Here is a 17,136-nt window from a genome sequence, read left to right on the forward strand (position 1 = left end):
ATGTTCGAGTCGGTTTCCGCCATCCAACGGGTAAAGCTCGAGAACTATCCGTTGTCCGAAATTTTCGCTATTAAATAAAGCACTTTCATAAGGTAGTGGATATTTTTTATGTCAAAACATGATATATTATACTATGTATTATCGTTAAATATAGGATAGAAAACTGTCTGATGAATTGCGATATATTATACGTTTTTCCGATATAAAATCAAGTTTTTATGAGTTCCCATCATGTGACGTAATTTAAACATTTCCGTGCCTTAAAAGCAGAGACCCGGACCGAATGAAAATATCCGATTCCGGTCTATTAAAACATTAATAAAGGTTCCAGTTTCGGTTTCGGTTTTTTGAATAATGAAATTACCAATAAACCGTTTAAATTACGGTTCTTTCGGTTCCAGTTCTTTCTTGTTTTCTTACTAAAATTTTATTATAATTATTTTTATTATAAATTATATGTATATATATATATATATATATATACGAGTAACTTAGTCAAAGTGTGACAAACGTATATCTCAGAAACAATGTATTTTGTACAACAATGTTTCATATAAAAATTGTTTGATTTCGTTGCATAAAATTGCATTGAATAAATATTACTTTATCATTAATGTGAATACTTAAATATTAATGCTTAATAGCGCAATATTGATGAAATATATTATTACAGAAATTTAATACTGAGAGTTATTGAATTTGTAGTAATTAAATATTGAGAAAACAGTGGAAGTGCAAAGATAATGAGCATATATCAAGTAAGTATTTCAGTAGCAGAGGATCTAGGACATGTTATCGATGTAATGCCTGACGACGGTCCCGTTGGGCGGTAGTGGAGTATGGAGAGATGATTTTTTGGTAGGTAGGAATTCCACACACTCTTGAGTACGGGCTCCATGACATCTTTAGAAGATTGTCCCCTATCCTTGGAAAAAAACACGCACACATGCATATGCGCACTTACACATAGGCACTTGTCCATCCCGAGATAAATTGGTTATATCCTCTGACCTCGAAAAGGCCACATTAATAACATTCAAATGGTATGATATGACAGGGAATCTCTGTCTTTTATTACTTGTCCAAAATATTATTTTTACATTCTCTCATTTCCTATCCTTAATTCCTCTCTTCTCCCTTTCCGCAGCTATTTTCTCTGTATTTCTATATCTTCTTTGTCCCCATTTTCGTCCTATAACATTTCTTCTCCTTGTTTTCTATGTCTATTCTTTTTTTCTATCCTACTTGTATCTTATCTCTCTGGCTACTTCATTTACTTTGTTACCGCTCTATCTTAATAGATATTTCCTTATTCCTCCAAATCTTCTATTTCTGGTTTACTTGTCCCCCTTCGTATCTCCTTTTCTTTAATCCTAATTTCTAACACCTTGCTCTTTTCTTTTATTCATCGAGATTCCCATCTTTATTTCCTTGGTCCCTTCCCTTTTCTCTCCTCATTTCTTTCCTTTTCCTTACAGCATCTCCTCTAATTCTATCCTTTCTTCCCTTTCCTACCTTACATAATCTCTGTTTTCACTCCGTCCTCTGTTAGGTTTCTTCTTCTCATTTCTTATTTCCGACAACTATCATTATTCTTTTAATTACTTCATCTCTTCTTTCAACCTTCTACTTCTACTTCTTTCAACCTTCTACCACCTTCTCATCTCTCTCACAAAAAAATCACTTCCCTTCCTACTTTTATTCTTTTTCCCAACCGACCGCCTGAGAATTACTATGTTATGCTAATGACTATTATAAAATAAGACAATGCAATCGAAGCTTAAAGTACAACGTTTATTTATATTATTATGTACATTTATCCGTTTCTTTATAAATAATATATACCATTTTTAATACAAAAGGTATTTGTTCAATACTAAATAATTATAAAGTAGTTAAATAATTATTTACGTGCTGATCGCGGCTCTCATCGTCATGAAATATGATAAGACTGTGGTTAAAAACTGTAAAAACAATATAAAAGTTTTGAAACATTAAGTACTAAAACACAAATATATCTTTTTCTTATTAAAAGTTTTTCTTACGTTCGCATAATATTCTAACGTGAGAGCAGGTAATAAGCCACCCATGGATATTAAAAGTGGTTTTTGGCTTCTTTGTAGCATTATGAAAATATCGCTCTTCATTTTTGGCGACTTGCCAATCCATGATGCACTGTAAGCTGACAAAGCAAGTTGTATACTCTATAAATAATGAATAACATAATTAGCATTGCATTTTATTCATCTATAAAATAATTATATATGAGCTCCGATATATTCCGTTATGCATGTATATTGTATGTTATTACATATAGTATATTTATGAATATATGTATGTATGTTTGTATGTTTATATATACAGGGTGAGGCATTTTAACTTGAGGACCCAAATATCTCGAGAAATATGCATCCTATGAAAAAAATTGTTCTAGATCAAATTTGTTTGTTTCCAGGGCAGCAAGATGGCAATATCTCTTTCATTATACATGACGATATTGTTGATGAAAATTAAATCAGCTTTGTTTTTTTTTTTTTAAGAAAACCTCGAATTTTTATTAAATATTATGGTTCTACGCTAAAAACAAAGTAACTTTTATCTTAACACGGTGACTGCCACGGAACTTTTCACGATTCCGGTCTAAGAAACCAATTTGATTTAATCAAGTAATGAAGCGACGAGATAACTCGTAGTTGGCGTCCTGGGTAAGTAAACAACCTACGAGATATCTCGTAGTTGGCAGTCAACGTGTTAAACATATTTTTCTAATCATTTTTCAAGAATCGGAATTATTCCGCAACTCTACTTATTTTACCCGCGGCTGTACATAGTTCTCGTTCACCAGCTCGCCACCAAAAGCTCGCCTCTCCTCCTCGAGATCTCGTCCCTCTAATACGGCAGCTTCGCTCGCTCATTATTGCGCTGGGACGTCTAGTTTTCTCGCCGTCGGGCCGCACAGTGACGAGCGGGGCTCGTCAATTAGCGCAAGAGGCAACTGTTGCAAGGATCTGTCGTGCCGATCGATGCGGCATCCTATTGGCTTTCCCGGCTAGATCACGTTTATCACGGGTGCTTCACGTTTTGAGTTAATTCGACGCTTAACTTGTCCTCGTTTTCTCTCGGGACAACATTCGGTAACCACTGGACTCGCAGTACCTGAAGGAATTTCCTGAGCCCTTCCGTAGGGATCCTCCCTCGCATGCTCTGTGACCGGGTCGCGGGGCCTTGCGCCTTTCTTAGCGCAAAGTGGCCATCCCGCTGTTTGTTGCCAGCTGCCCGTCCTGAGAAAGATCTCCCCGCATTCTTCCACGAGTCGCTCTAGCCGCCCCTTCAGCATCCTCGCCCTCTTTCGCCCTCGGCTTCTCCCGGCAACTCCGATTCCCTTCCGTCTTTTGGTCCGGTGTTCTGGCTTTTTCAGGTAATCTTACACTCAAAAAAAATATATAATAGCCGCGGGCCGCGTCTCGTGCGCAAAAAGACGCACGAAACAAAAATCAATTAACTCGATCGTCTTCGCTTACGAAAAGGCGGGAGTTTTCGTCTTATCCTCGGCCAGGCCACAGGCCTGGGTGACGAGTAAAATTTTGCATCGTCACAACGTTCAATCATATTTTCGCGAGTTGTTGTACGAGCGTAGCATAACAAAGAGCGCACTGGTTTACCATGTTAGCGGTCCCGGGTTCGATCCCGATAGAAGTCATAATATTTACGCTCGTGTCTCCTCTCGGAAGGCAATGACAAACCACCGAGATTATCCTTGTTTAGCATAACCTCTCTAAAAAATGTTACCGCTCGGAATTGGCGTTAAACTAGTGTAGGTCCTATATGCTTGTGTATATAATCAACATGCGCACCACAGACATGTGAGAGAGGTCACCTTACACCTGGACACAGGTATGGTACTAACAGAAGGAGAAACTCTCTCTGCTGTGTGTGTGTGTGTGCGTGTTATCACGTGCAATGCTAATGCTAAATGATTATCTGCGCGGTTGCAGGAATTCTTCGCTCCTGCTTTCGCACGTAATATTATTTTCTATATGAAAATCTTGAAAACTTACAACTTCTTTCAAATCATCTGCTGGCCAAGCTGTAATATACATTCGTTGCAAAGCAGCCATTATCATTGATAAAAATTGAGGAATGAGAATGTGAGACTGTATCTACGAAAAGTGTTCTAAATTAGAGGTGTTAAGCATATTTGTATACTCACATAAATTTAATTACTTACATATAGGATAGGAAAACAACCACTGATCACAGTAAATCCCATAGTAAGATTAGTTTTGAATAGTAAATATTGAATAGCTTTCTGCGTTTCTGAAATAAATCTGTCCATACAAAAAATTTATAAGTAAAATTAAAATAATTTTACAATAACTAAATGACTAAGATTAACAAATTATAAAGTTATGAAAAATATATTCCTTCCAATATAGAAAGAATTACTAACTTCTCTGTTATAGATATAAAAGATGATTTATTTTAAACGAAGTAACTAAATGTGTTTTCTTTATAAAATGTCACATAAAAATATTTCAAATGGAAGTTATAAGGTTTCAAAGGAACCACCCAATTATAATGATGAATTTCCATTTACGGTAAAGTAATGGACCTAGATAAATTCTTTTCGTCCCGACATGTTTCCAATGTACTTTTAAAATACCACGTAAAACGACAAGAAATTTTATACGAGATATTTTTCTCAAATTCTTTAAAATATAGCTATGAAGAAAATGTAGCGAACAAGTAGCAAATTTTATAATAACCTTAAGATCGTTTTATAACATAGCATGTAAAATTAAATGGCAGGACTTGCTTTGTGGGGCTTTCGCCGTATGCGAACATTCAAAATTACCGGTAACACTCCAGCACAGCTCTCTCAACCATAATATTTCCGTAATAATCTCACAAGAAAACGGTCAAACAACACCCACCCTCACAATTTTGATGGGCCTTGGAATATGTCTAGAGCATCAGCAAACTAAGAGATTTCATAATATTTTTCATCGACATATCCTCGAGAGTTGTTTTAGAAGGTGAAACACCACCCCCCTCCTCTCTCTCTCGGTGGGGAGAAAGACCACCGATACCATATGGTCGTCCCTCCCTTGCTGGAGCGGTAGGGAGATGATCACCACCGATGATACCGGCTGTACCCAAACCTCTTTTTGAGGGGTGTGAGGCTTCCGTTCCCGGTCATTTGACTGGTGTTACCCCGTGTGGATTGTTCTACTGAACACGCCAGAGAACAAATGCCTGCGCAATTCTCTGTGCGGGCTATTTATAGCCCGTCAGTCCCCATCTCCCCGACGAGCGAGTGGGGTCGGGCGTGCGCCTCCTGGCGGTGCCTTGGTGGTACTACATTAGTAGCATGATCGTTCTCAAGAGAACGGAGCTGCTTATACGCCGACTAGCGGCGCCTCGGCAGCATTACTCCCGGATGTTCGGGGAGTGTCAGGGCGCGGTGTCGTGTACCCTTCGGCCTGGGGTAGTGGTAACGAAGGCCCGGGGGCACTTCGTTACAAAGAAGCAATTGAAAAGATAAGTTTAATTCTAATTTTGCAGATGTTCTGACTACTTCAAGAGCATTCAATTGTGTGCTTGATCTTAGGGTCAAATTTCAAGGTCATTTCAACATCAAAAGCATATCGCCACACCATTTATTAATACCTTAGAAATTTTCTCTACAAGTTCATTGTATCTTAAGCTAATTGTTATTAAAATAATTGCTATCATCAAATCAATTTTTTTAATGGAATTCCTCTATTTTTTGAACAAATCAAATGACCAAAATCAACCTCCACGTAGTACACTTTGGGTAATGCTAATGCAGGCGGTACTATAACTTTCAAGTCTTTTAACTCAAAAAATACGTAACGAAAAATATTTATTTATAGTGTTTTGGAAAGCTTTTGAGATAAGCTACAACAATATGGAATAAAAATAGAGAATTACGTTTAAGAAATTGAAGTTAACCTTCATGTGACCTTCAAACAACAATTTAAAGTCAAATCGTCCCCACCATCTTATGTCCTCCTTGAAACCATACAACTTTTGTTCAATACATTTTTTTTAATGCTATGCAACTACTGTAAAGATTGTATTTTTTCAGGATTGTACTTTTTCAGAATTTCAAATGATTATAAATGAAAATTTATAATTATTATCTTATAAAGGGAGTTTTAATGAAAGTTCTAAAACTGTTCTTTGGGACAGACCATGTATTTTAATTTTATAAAAATGAATATTGTATTTCTCTTGTGACTTCTTGATGATTTTATTCAATACAATATCAGACTATGTACCATTTTTTTAGAATAAATATGTATGTTTATTTGAATAGTTAAATAATGTTAATGTGAATAGTTAAATAATTTAAAAAACTAATTTTTTAATGATACTTTTAATCATATTTTTTAATAATTTATCATTATAGTGGAAGAAAAACTAGATTTAACTAAGTTTACTTTAGGTATATTTTAATTGAATTTTCATAATTATCGATAGTTCTTAAATATCAAAATTATAGAGAAAAATGTTTTGATTTGAGAATTTGTTGAATTCGGTTTATGATAATCGTGGAAAGAATATGGAAGATATTTTATTTCTGTCGCTTACCTTGTTATTTCCTGATGTTTTTGGATACACGATATCACATGAGTCTCATTAATCGCTCGTTGTATCTCAAAAGTCAACATCTCCAACCTGGCTGTCGTATAGAACAGGAGAACAGCGATCATAACATCCACACCAAGGCAGAAGACAGTATGAGCAATTACAAATATTTCCATTACGTAGACAATAAATTTTCGTAATAATGGTTCCGTCGAAAATGGATACCATACTTCTACAGGAAATTCCATTGGCAGAAATAAAGGGGCGAAAGTGACGGTAACTCCTGCCATGACGAAAGATATTGCAACAATTGAAATGAACGTTACGTAACGGTCTACATATTTTTGCAAAATTATTCTTTCCCAATCTTTTGAGACTTTCACAAACTCCTCGATACTCACCAACAAACTCTGAAAACCAGTTTAAACAATTCAATATTTTCGGTAATATTCGGAACGAAATTCTTTATATTAGGTGTGTCCCAAAATTAATGAGAATGATTGAAAAAAAAAGTTTATTAATAATACATTCAACTACAGTTAATCTCCTTCAAAATAGGCTCCTTGCGATCGAATATAGCGATTCTCTCGTTGCAGCTAACTGCTTTTCTCATGTTCAGATCTTCCGTAATGATTCGGTGGACGTTTGTTTTCAGTAACCCTACCTCCTCTGCGAGTAATCTCATATTCAAACGTCGGTCCATACTCAAAACTTGACACATTGTCCTCAGTTCCTAGAGTTGAAGGATGCCTTGCGCGCTATTCGTCCTCAACGCTGTCCCTTCCGTCCTTAAAGACTTTGTACTACTTAAAGACTCGAGCTGAAGACAAAACGGCATCCCCATAAGCTGTTCTCAACGTCTCCAACGTTTCGGAACCAGATTTTCCCAGTTTCACACAGAATTTGATTATGTAACGCTGCTCTAGTCTGCTACGTTTTCACCAGTGGCAAGACATAAAAATTACAACAACTTTGCAGTCGTATCGACCGCTAGAAAGACTCAGAGGCAACTGAGAAGGGTCAGACTGTATACCTGGAGTTCCCCTCGCCAACTGCCTCGATCGCCATTTTTCTTTTATGGCCCTTCTGACATGCGCACTATCTTTATTACTTTTGGGACACACCTCGTATATAAAGTCCAGATAAAAATTCTGGACTTCACATAAAAATAACATTCAAACATCAAAGTCTACTACTTTTTAATACTCCAGTCCATCATATACCGAGTTATTTACATAACTCCAAACTGATTTCTGAAATTATTTAATGTTGACAGCTCACCAAAAAAACGCTTCAAGTAATTTTTTTACACGAAAAATTAAACATCGCGCAGTTAACTTTCCGACGAGTGCCCAGATGTACAAAGTACACCGATTTTATAAAAGAAATCTAAATAAAATTCTGTCTAACAGTCCCGGTTACCAAATATATTCATTTCAGTGTTATTTCCATTTTTGAAATGTGCTAATGTAGCTTAGTAGAGAAAAACATAAAATGGATTTCACAAGGATAACATTATTTGGATTTGTGTACAGAGTAAACGCCTACTCCCGCAACATTAACAAATTAACGTAAGTATAATTAACATAATTATATATGTCCTAATTATTATTATTCATCATAAACTATTTAAATTAAACTTAAGATATTTATATCATCATCATCTGTAATTTACGAAAGTTGCCAAGCTGCATAATATGAAACTGATTCAAAATAAAATTTTTTATATTATGAATATTTAGACCGATCCTGAATCTAAATATTTTGATTCGTACATTTTATCCCCCGAAATAACCTCCTTATTTACAACACTAATTAACTCTTTTGAATTTAACGGTACTTATTAAATGTTGCGAAAAATACTGTCTCCACCAAGGTTGGAACTTAAACCTCCTCATTTTCCAAATAGAATGCCTTACCAATTCGGCCATTGAGGCGTCGACAGTATTCTTCGCAATATTAGTGTTTATAAATTCGTAAAATATAAGACGAGAGAAAGAGAAGAATTGTATTCGTAAGATATTTACGCAGATGACGTTAGACATTTTATCTTCCTATAATTATATTAATATTAATAAAGTAATATTAATATCTAATATCTAATAACATTAAACTATCCGTGTTTAACTCTTTAAAAGTTCATATCATTTTCTATACATGGTTGAATAGCAAAGGGCTTTTTTTATTATTGCTTAGTTTAAAAAAGCATGGACATAAGAATATGCAACTTCTCGTATAAACATCTTATAAATATAATTCTTCTCTCAGAAGTAATGCTGTCGATGCCTCGTTAGCCAAATTGGTAGGACATCTTGCCCAAAAAGTGAAGAGGTCCAGGTTCAAGTCCTGGAGAAGGCAATATTTTTTGCAACAATTAACAGATACTTTTAAATTTAAAAGAATCAATAGGGTAAATAAAAAAATTTTTCGGNTCAAAATACTGAGATTCAGAATGGTCTAAACAGAAAATGGATGACCGCGCACAGTTGAGCGGTAAATATCCTACACGTATATTAAAACACGCTGGACATTTTATCCTTTCACAATTATATTAATATTGATAAGATATTATTAATATCTAATTAATATCTATTAATATCTAATAGCACTAAACCATCCGTGTTTATCTCTTTAAAGGAGATATCATTTTTTATACGTGGGACTGACTCGTCTGATACAGCTCTTTTAACAAATCTATTTCTCTGTTCATTCTGCATTTCTGCATTTCTGTAAAAATACAAAGGTTAGACTTATAAAAAATAAATATTTCTCGAGACATTTTATTCTTTATCCCGATATTTTCGGCATGGCGTCCATCCAGGCGCTCGTCAAGATCGTCTAACGCGGAATTTAAAGCAGTAAGTTATATACGACAACCAAGATTTCCACTCGAACTAGCTATCTGGCTCGTCTCGCGCTGCATTAGGACAACAGCTGTTATCACTACAGTGTCTCATTAATAAACGTGCCTTTGTATATCACAGTGCTAATTTTTCTAACTTCCCTCTCGTCTCTTTAGCGATTTTACGGAATCACGTTACATCCACTTCACGCCCAAATCTGAGCATTTGACATTTGGGCGTTCAGTCATCACGATTACCGGTTACGGAACTCTAAACAATTGCTAGTAAGAAGACACGAGTCTTAAAAGTTATAAGTATTACTCAAGAGAATGTTATTAATAATAACATATATATCGTTACCTGCAACTGATACTTATTTAACCAGCATAAAATTGAATTAAGAACAGCTTCTGCCAATGCTGCCAAATGAGAGATATTTTTCATCACTATGGCAATATCGTCCCGGCTTCTGTATGTGTTTATCGCCATTGGTATCCATATTGTTGCCATTACGAATATAGCAAAATGATAATAAATTTCACGGAAGAAAAGTTCATTTCTCCTAACATCGGGGTTTGGTGGCCACGTGTTGGTGAAAGTGCCTAATATTTGAAGGATACGCAACATCTTTAAAAACTTCAGTTTTATGATCGCCATGATGTCTGTTCTCGTTAACTATGAAACGAGTTGAGAAGCAGCACATTAAGGAAATACTACCAGGAAGAGAAATAACAGTTCGAGGCGGAATGATACGATCGATAGCTGATTAATTATTTATCGCTATACGTTTGACTCTTCACGGTAATTAATACCTGCGATCATAAGCATAAGGTTGAAGTACGTACGATAAACATATAGCATGCACTGACTCATGAATATATAAGAAATTGATACTTCGAAGTATGTTTATTTCATTTTCCAATTTAACGATTCGCTACACGCCGAGTTTATGCCCACTTTATTTCTCATCAGAAGAAGAGTTCGAGAATAGAGTAGGACGATTAAATATTGGTTCTATGACTGGTTGAACGGATACCGAATTTTGTTCGCGATCACATTAAACTTTCATAACTTTATAAAAATTGTATGAAAACGTTTGTGTTTCTACTGTTACATATCTTATCTCAATTAAAGAAATTAATGAAAAAAATGTGGGATTCTGATATTGGAATTCGGATTATTGATTGGCGTACGCTCTCACACACACACACACACACACACACACACGTTTAATTGTTTATTTATTTGTCCTTTGCGATATTATTCGATATAGGGGATGATTCAATGTCGGAACCGGATTCAAGTCAATTTCGATCAGCTCTGCTTCACTATAATTTGGGCAAAGCTGAACGGGGGAAAAAGAGAAACAGTAGTTCTAAACTATCAGAAAAGTGAAAAATTCTCTATATTATATTAAAGTTTCTTCTGCCGGAGTGGAATCGTTTTCGCTGGAATAATTCTTCAACATTTGCACGATGAACACTACTATATTCTGCGCAATAATTATGACATCCACGATGCTCATAACTCGTTCCACTTATCGTTACACTCACGTTAATGGAACGGATGATCGTGACGTTGCGGACGTGATCATTGCAATCGTTATGTGGAATGCACCCAATAGGTGCATTGAGCTTTAAACCTTAAGAAATTCACCAATCACAATCGAATTATAGAAATATAATCTATTGTGATTGGTCAATTTCTTAAGGCTTAAAGTTTAAAACATTATTGTAAAACCTAGCTTTATACTCCATCCCTAAATTCTTCTGTTTATGGTTGCAAACATATAGTGGAACGCATTCTATAGTGTATTCGGAACGCTTGACACTCAAAGGCATACGAAAGTATCTCCACTACTTTTCCACCGAAATCACGAAAACATATCACGATGAGGTTTCCGAACACAATTTAGATGTGTCGGGATCATTGAACTAAAGAATCTACTCGAATGAGCACTGCCTTTATTTTTGGCTGATGACCTCGTGTCGAGAGGAAAAGTATCTTAGTAGTATTGCCATCTTTGTCTGTTTATGTTCGTCTTTGTTCTATCTTAGCTTATATAGTCTATATATTAGGAAGAGAGAGCGAGATACTTGGTGCTTTCCATTTGGTGCGATAAGTCGACATAAACATCATCCTATCTTTAGTTGCGTTCGAGAAGACGTTATTTAGCGCTACCGCGTTAATCTACTCTTGTTGTATATAAAGAGTAATAAAGATAAAATGACGCGGTAACGCTAAATAACGTCTTCTCGAACGCACTCTTTGTTATTCATTGAACGCAAAACAAAGACAAAATGATGTTTGTGTCGAGATGTATCACCGAATGGAAAGCACGGACTACTCTAATTCTCCCGACTTTAAAGACCGTATCAGATTATAGATTGGGGATTGTAATTGAATTAAATTTGGCCAATAAGTGCAAAGTTAACTGAATTCAAATTTAGTGAAATTTAGTGAACTATGCACTGATTGGTCAAATTTTAATCTCAATATCTAATCCGTAGTCTGATACAGTCTTAATGCCCGTATCAGACTACAAATTGGGGTTGATGTTAAATTATTAATTAAATTAAATTTGACTAATCAATACAAAGTTAACTGAACTCAAAGAAGTGAAATTTAGTATTGTTACATTGAAACTATTTGCACTGATGTGTAGTTATAGCATTTGTAGTGTAGTTACTTTGAAACTACTTGCACTGATTGGTCAAATTCAATTCAATCACGATCTGCAATCTGTAGTCTGATACGAGCTTAACAAGTCACAACCCCCACCGCGCCAGGCTCATTCCAGTACGTTCTTTAGTTCATTGGTCAGGATGCACAGCTGATGGTGGTATAGGCGGCTTGCAATTCAACGGCCCATAACCACAAATGAGTGAAGTTGATGTTACAAATATAACGTAACGGGCTTTTATTGTACACTATTATTCATTAACCGAAATTAGTATCAACATATGTAAAACATGTCTTCGAATAGAACTTTGAGAAGGTCTTCGCGAATAAAACCTCTCGTAAAATATAAAGATGACAGCGACGCGGAAACACCTAACTCACGTAAGATTACAATAATATAAAGATTGTGAATGAATTATATCTCTTTTGTAATGTCTGTTATATTATTTTAACATTGCGTTTCAGTTTAATATTATATCATATTATGCAATGTATCATGATATTTTTATCTTTTAGCATCAGCTAATTTATTAAAGGCTGAAATAGAAAAAGAATTGGAAGATATACAAGAGGATGTACAAAAGCCACACGGTAATAAAAATAGATTTCCATGAATTTATCATTTATCAGTTGAATTTGATGTTATTTTGTTATTTAAGAGCTATTTTCTGAGAAGGATGTCAATGGAAGAAAATTATATGGATTTCAAACACCGGTAAAAAAGAACAGTATGATACTCAAAGCCAACCAGTATAGTACACCTACAACACCTACACATTTAAAGACAATGTCTGATTTGAGAGTTGTTCTAGATGATATTGTAATTGATTCAAAAACTAAAAAATCAATGAAACACAAAAATGCTGATGCAAAAGGTATTAAATATTGTATTTAATACAGATATATTGAAAAATATGTAGAAGATTATATTTATCTGTTTTTAATTCCCAATTACTTTTTTTTTATGTATCAGAGAGTCGAAAGCAATTTTTGCCTAGGGTAAATTCAAGTGGTGATGAAAGTATATCAGAGGACAGTGAGTATGTTCCTACAGATACGGATGAAACTAATTCTGATGGAACATCTGATAACAGTGAAGAGAACAGAAATTCTGATACTGATGAAGAAGAAAACAATATTAAAAAGGAACAAGTAGAGAAGAAACAAAGCATGTTACAAAAATCTTTGCTAAAATGTGAAATACAAAATACTCCCAGACACAAGACAAAGAATAGTCGTAAGACAATTACTTATAAAGATTGTGTAAGTTGAAATTAAGGGAAGATGTGACGCAAAAATGTCATATGTAAGTAATATTTTCAACATATGCTCTCTGTTTTTATTAATTATTTCTTGAAACTTTTAAAGCATATAAAAACTGATGAATTCTTTGAGTCCCAACGAGGAAAAAAGATTACATCCGATCATACATTAGAGAGACTTCGAAACGTGCGCCTTACTGAAGAGAAACTAGGAGAATTGCTAATAAATCAGAGTCATGTTTCTACGATACATAAGAAACATATTCAATTATTAACGGAAAATTATAGGTCATTCTTTTCAATGTGGTATTTTATAATGGAGTGAGTATTAAATGTTATGTATGGCTACATAAAAATATTTTTTTGGTAATACTTGAAATCTTAAGATATATATCAAATGATAGGGAAGGTTACAGCCTTTTACTTCATGGTCTAGGCTCGAAAAGGAATTTAATTATTGATTTCCATCATGATATCTTAAGCAATCATCCAACACTGGTTATAAATGGATTTTTTCCTAGTTTGACAATAAAAGATGTAAGTTGAATATACACAGAATTAATCCTATAAAATGCTATTATTTTTATAGGAAATAAGTAGTTCCTGAATATATATATCATCATTATATGCCAATCAAACAAAAAGAGAAATTAATATTTTCAGATACTGAATGACATAATTACAGAAATATTGGATTTAGATTGCCCAGCAGGCCTAAATGATTGTCTGAAACTTATTGAAGAAGTTTTGGCAACTAATTTAGACGATCGACTCTACTTAATAATTCACAACATAGACGGGATAATGTTACGTTCGAATAAAGTTCAAAATGTTCTCACTAGTTTAGCAGCTATACCAAATATTCGAATTTTAGCGTCCGTCGATCACATCAATGCGCCACTTCGTAAGTAATATCTTTGCTGAATCAATAGGTCTGTTCATTTTCGCTGCACCGCTGAACTAGTGCAATAAGTTGAACTGAGAAAACATATACTTGTCTCGCTTCAACTTATTGCACTAGTTCAGCGATGCAGCGAAAACGAACAGACCTAATTATTATTCTAGCTTATGCTTGATATACTTCTTGTTCTTTTATTATATGAAAAATTGTTGTATGAAAAATCTCTTATTATTTTATGAAAAATTGTTCGGACACACGATACTACATTTTATTTGTTTTATTAATCTACAATTCTATTTTTAATTGTTAATACTTTTATTTATTATAATTATTATTTTAATATTATAATAATTATATATATATATATATTTTTTTTTATGATATCCTTTTTAATTTATATGAGAAGTTTTCTTAGAAAAGCTGAACGACATTTTACCTGCTTAAATTTCCTTGATACTCTTCTTTTTAATTCTAATTAATTCTAACATATCCGGTTTTTGTTCAGTCTGGGATCACATAAAACGTGCGAAATTCAATTTCTATTGGTGGGATGCAACCACATTCTTACCATATCAAGCTGAGACGTCGTATGAGAGTTCTCTATTGGTTCAACAAAGTGGTGCACTCGCTTTATCTTCCCTTCAAAATGTCTTCCTTTCTCTAACTTCAAACGCTCGGACGATTTACATACTTCTTGTCAAGCATCAATTAAGTCATACTGGTGGTAACTACGCAGGTCATTATCGCTTAGCATTCGAATATAATACAATAATTAATGCAGGTATATTATATATACATTTTATCGCGTAATAATATATGTTATTTAGGAATGTCGTTCAGGGATTTGTATCAAGTGGCGCGCGAGCAGTTCCTGGTCAGTTCCGACTTAGCATTGAGAGCGCAGTTAACCGAGTTCATAGACCATAAATTGATACGAACAAAGCGCAACGTCGACGGTGCTGAACATCTTACGATACCCCTCGACAAGGGTCTTTTAAAGCAATTTCTCGAGCAACACGGATCGTGATTTACCTGGGATAAATTCGCGAAACAAAAAAAGATACATAAGATTTTGTAAGATAATTTATATTAAAAACATGTAATAGTTGAAAGAGTTTTACTCTCGATTCGCACGTTTTAATGCTACTTAAATTACATTTAAAATTCAATTATATACTTTTATTGAAAATTATATTTTTTATAAATAATGTGTGCTAGTAGTTTGTTTATCGTAGATTGATAAAAGAATTATTTTTTTAATGACTTTTCATCATATTATCTGCACTAAACATCTCACGATATGTTTCGATAATAAAACGATTTCTCGGATAACAAGTAAAAATATCGTGATTTTTCTGAGACGAACTTGAGGTTAAAAAGATACATAAGATTGTAGGATAATTTATAATAAAAGTATATAACGGTTTAAGAAAAGACATAATTTTTTTGATTTATCTATTTGAATATAACACGCTCTTATTATGAGTGTGTATTGTTTATGAGTTTGGATAACGCGTTTTAAATCTACCTGGTAATTTTATATAATTGTAACTTTAAGTAAATATAATCTTAATATAAATTAATAAAATATATTGTCTCATAGTTTGTAAAATTTCGCGAAATGACTACCTTATATCGTATATTCGATGTTACTGCCACTAAAACCTGTATCAGACTACGGATTAGAGATTGAGATTGAATCGAAATTTGACTATCAGTGCAAAGTTCATTAAATTTCACTAAATTTGAATTCAGTTAACTTTGCACAAATTTAAATTCAATTAACTTTACACCGATTGACCAAATTCAATTCAATCACAATCTTTAATTCATAATCCGATACGGGCTTAATTCAACTTAACTCATAGGCAATATATAGGCTATAGTAGAGTTGCGTTCGGAAATTTGTACTTTATGCACACTACTAGATACCAGCTGTTCTGAAAGACCCAGGCTATATTCGGAAACATCATTATTTGATATGCTTTTGTGACTTTAGTCACTGAAGTCACTGAAGTTATAAAAATACACCAAAGAATGATGTTTCCATATATAGTCTGGGTGTTTTAGAACAGTTGATGTCTGGAGTGACATACACACAGTATGAATTCCCGAACACAGCTTAAACCAGTGGCACACGATGCTTGTTTTCGTGCTGGATTGTTTGCTGGATGGAAATACTGCGTTTTGATTTATGTCTTATCATCAATTTTTGAAAATGCACTAATCAGAACGCAATATTTCCATCCAACAAGCAATCCAGCACAAAAACAAGCATTGTGTGCCGCTGGCTATAGATGGCGTTAAGTTGTCATAAAGTATGATGGTAGCAGACGGTTGTGCCTATTGTATGGAGTTGGGCGATACAGTATTGATACATAGGGAATTAAGGGTTTCTCCCATAAAAATAAGATTTTCCCTCGCAATTTGTAGAGGAAAACCTTAGGTCTGTTCACGTTGCTTGCACTTTTGATACTTTTACACCTAGTGCCCATTGCACATTAGCCTCTTAAATAGAAGAGCTGTCATTGGATATCGTTCATCGTATTCGGTATACAACAAGCATTAGATACAAAAGTGTCGAAAATACAAGCAATGTGAACAAACCTCTTATTTTTCTGGAGAAAAATTCTATTTCCCTATGTATTGATATTGTTTCGTCCAACTATAATCCTGGAAACTAACTCAAACAAGCATTAACCGAAACACCCTTCAGAACAGTTGATGTTTAATGAAATGCACACCGTGCGCTTCCGAACGCAACTTGAGAGAGAGAAAGAGAGAGAGAGGAAGATACTGGCGCCTCCTAGCGGAGTTTCGAAAAATTCAGAAG

The 17,136-nt window shown here is 34.4% G+C and overlaps 2 protein-coding genes across 2 annotated transcripts; one reads left to right on the forward strand and one right to left on the reverse strand.

Annotated features, from left to right (window-relative positions):
• Positions 1-1,907: 1,907 nt before the first annotated feature.
• LOC106741878 (odorant receptor 4-like) lies at positions 1,908-6,905 on the reverse strand. Its single transcript, XM_014614279.1, has 5 exons — positions 6,619-6,905; positions 4,229-4,328; positions 4,059-4,160; positions 2,046-2,204; positions 1,908-1,964 (listed from the first exon to the last, which is right to left on the reverse strand). The coding sequence occupies exons 1-5, from the start codon at positions 6,903-6,905 to the stop codon at positions 1,908-1,910; spliced, it is 705 nt and encodes a 234-aa protein (XP_014469765.1).
• Positions 6,906-12,272: 5,367 nt separating this feature from the next.
• Positions 12,273-15,806, forward strand: LOC106741888 (origin recognition complex subunit 2). The gene is made up of 9 exons (XM_014614291.1): positions 12,273-12,521; positions 12,657-12,731; positions 12,800-13,015; positions 13,114-13,403; positions 13,509-13,723; positions 13,807-13,939; positions 14,066-14,306; positions 14,809-15,039; positions 15,131-15,806. Exons 1-9 carry the CDS (start codon positions 12,431-12,433, stop codon positions 15,328-15,330), a joined length of 1,692 nt encoding a protein of 563 aa, XP_014469777.1. The 5' UTR covers positions 12,273-12,430; the 3' UTR covers positions 15,331-15,806.
• The last annotated feature ends 1,330 nt before the right edge of the window (positions 15,807-17,136 follow it).

Source organism: Dinoponera quadriceps, unplaced genomic scaffold, assembly GCF_001313825.1.
Source record: "Dinoponera quadriceps isolate SergipeBrazil2010 unplaced genomic scaffold, ASM131382v1 scaffold458, whole genome shotgun sequence".
Classification (NCBI taxonomy): Eukaryota; Metazoa; Arthropoda; class Insecta; order Hymenoptera; family Formicidae; genus Dinoponera; species Dinoponera quadriceps.

Excerpts from the sequence above, each read along its gene's own strand:
- LOC106741878 (XM_014614279.1), bottom strand. The coding sequence starts at position 6,905 with ATGGCAGGAGTTACCGTCACTTTCGCCCCTTTATTTCTGCCAATGGAA. Across the intron at positions 4,161-4,228 it reads GTTGTTTTCCTATCCTATAT|ATACAGTCTCACATTCTCAT; the intron begins GTAAGTAATTAA and ends CACTTTTCGTAG. Across the intron at positions 2,205-4,058 it reads CAGATGATTTGAAAGAAGTT|AGTATACAACTTGCTTTGTC; the intron begins GTAAGTTTTCAA and ends CATTATTTATAG.
- LOC106741888 (XM_014614291.1), top strand. The coding sequence starts at position 12,431 with ATGTCTTCGAATAGAACTTTGAGAAGGTCTTCGCGAATAAAACCTCTC. Across the intron at positions 12,522-12,656 it reads CGCGGAAACACCTAACTCAC|CATCAGCTAATTTATTAAAG; the intron begins GTAAGATTACAA and ends TTTATCTTTTAG. Across the intron at positions 13,016-13,113 it reads CAAAAATGCTGATGCAAAAG|AGAGTCGAAAGCAATTTTTG; the intron begins GTATTAAATATT and ends TTTATGTATCAG.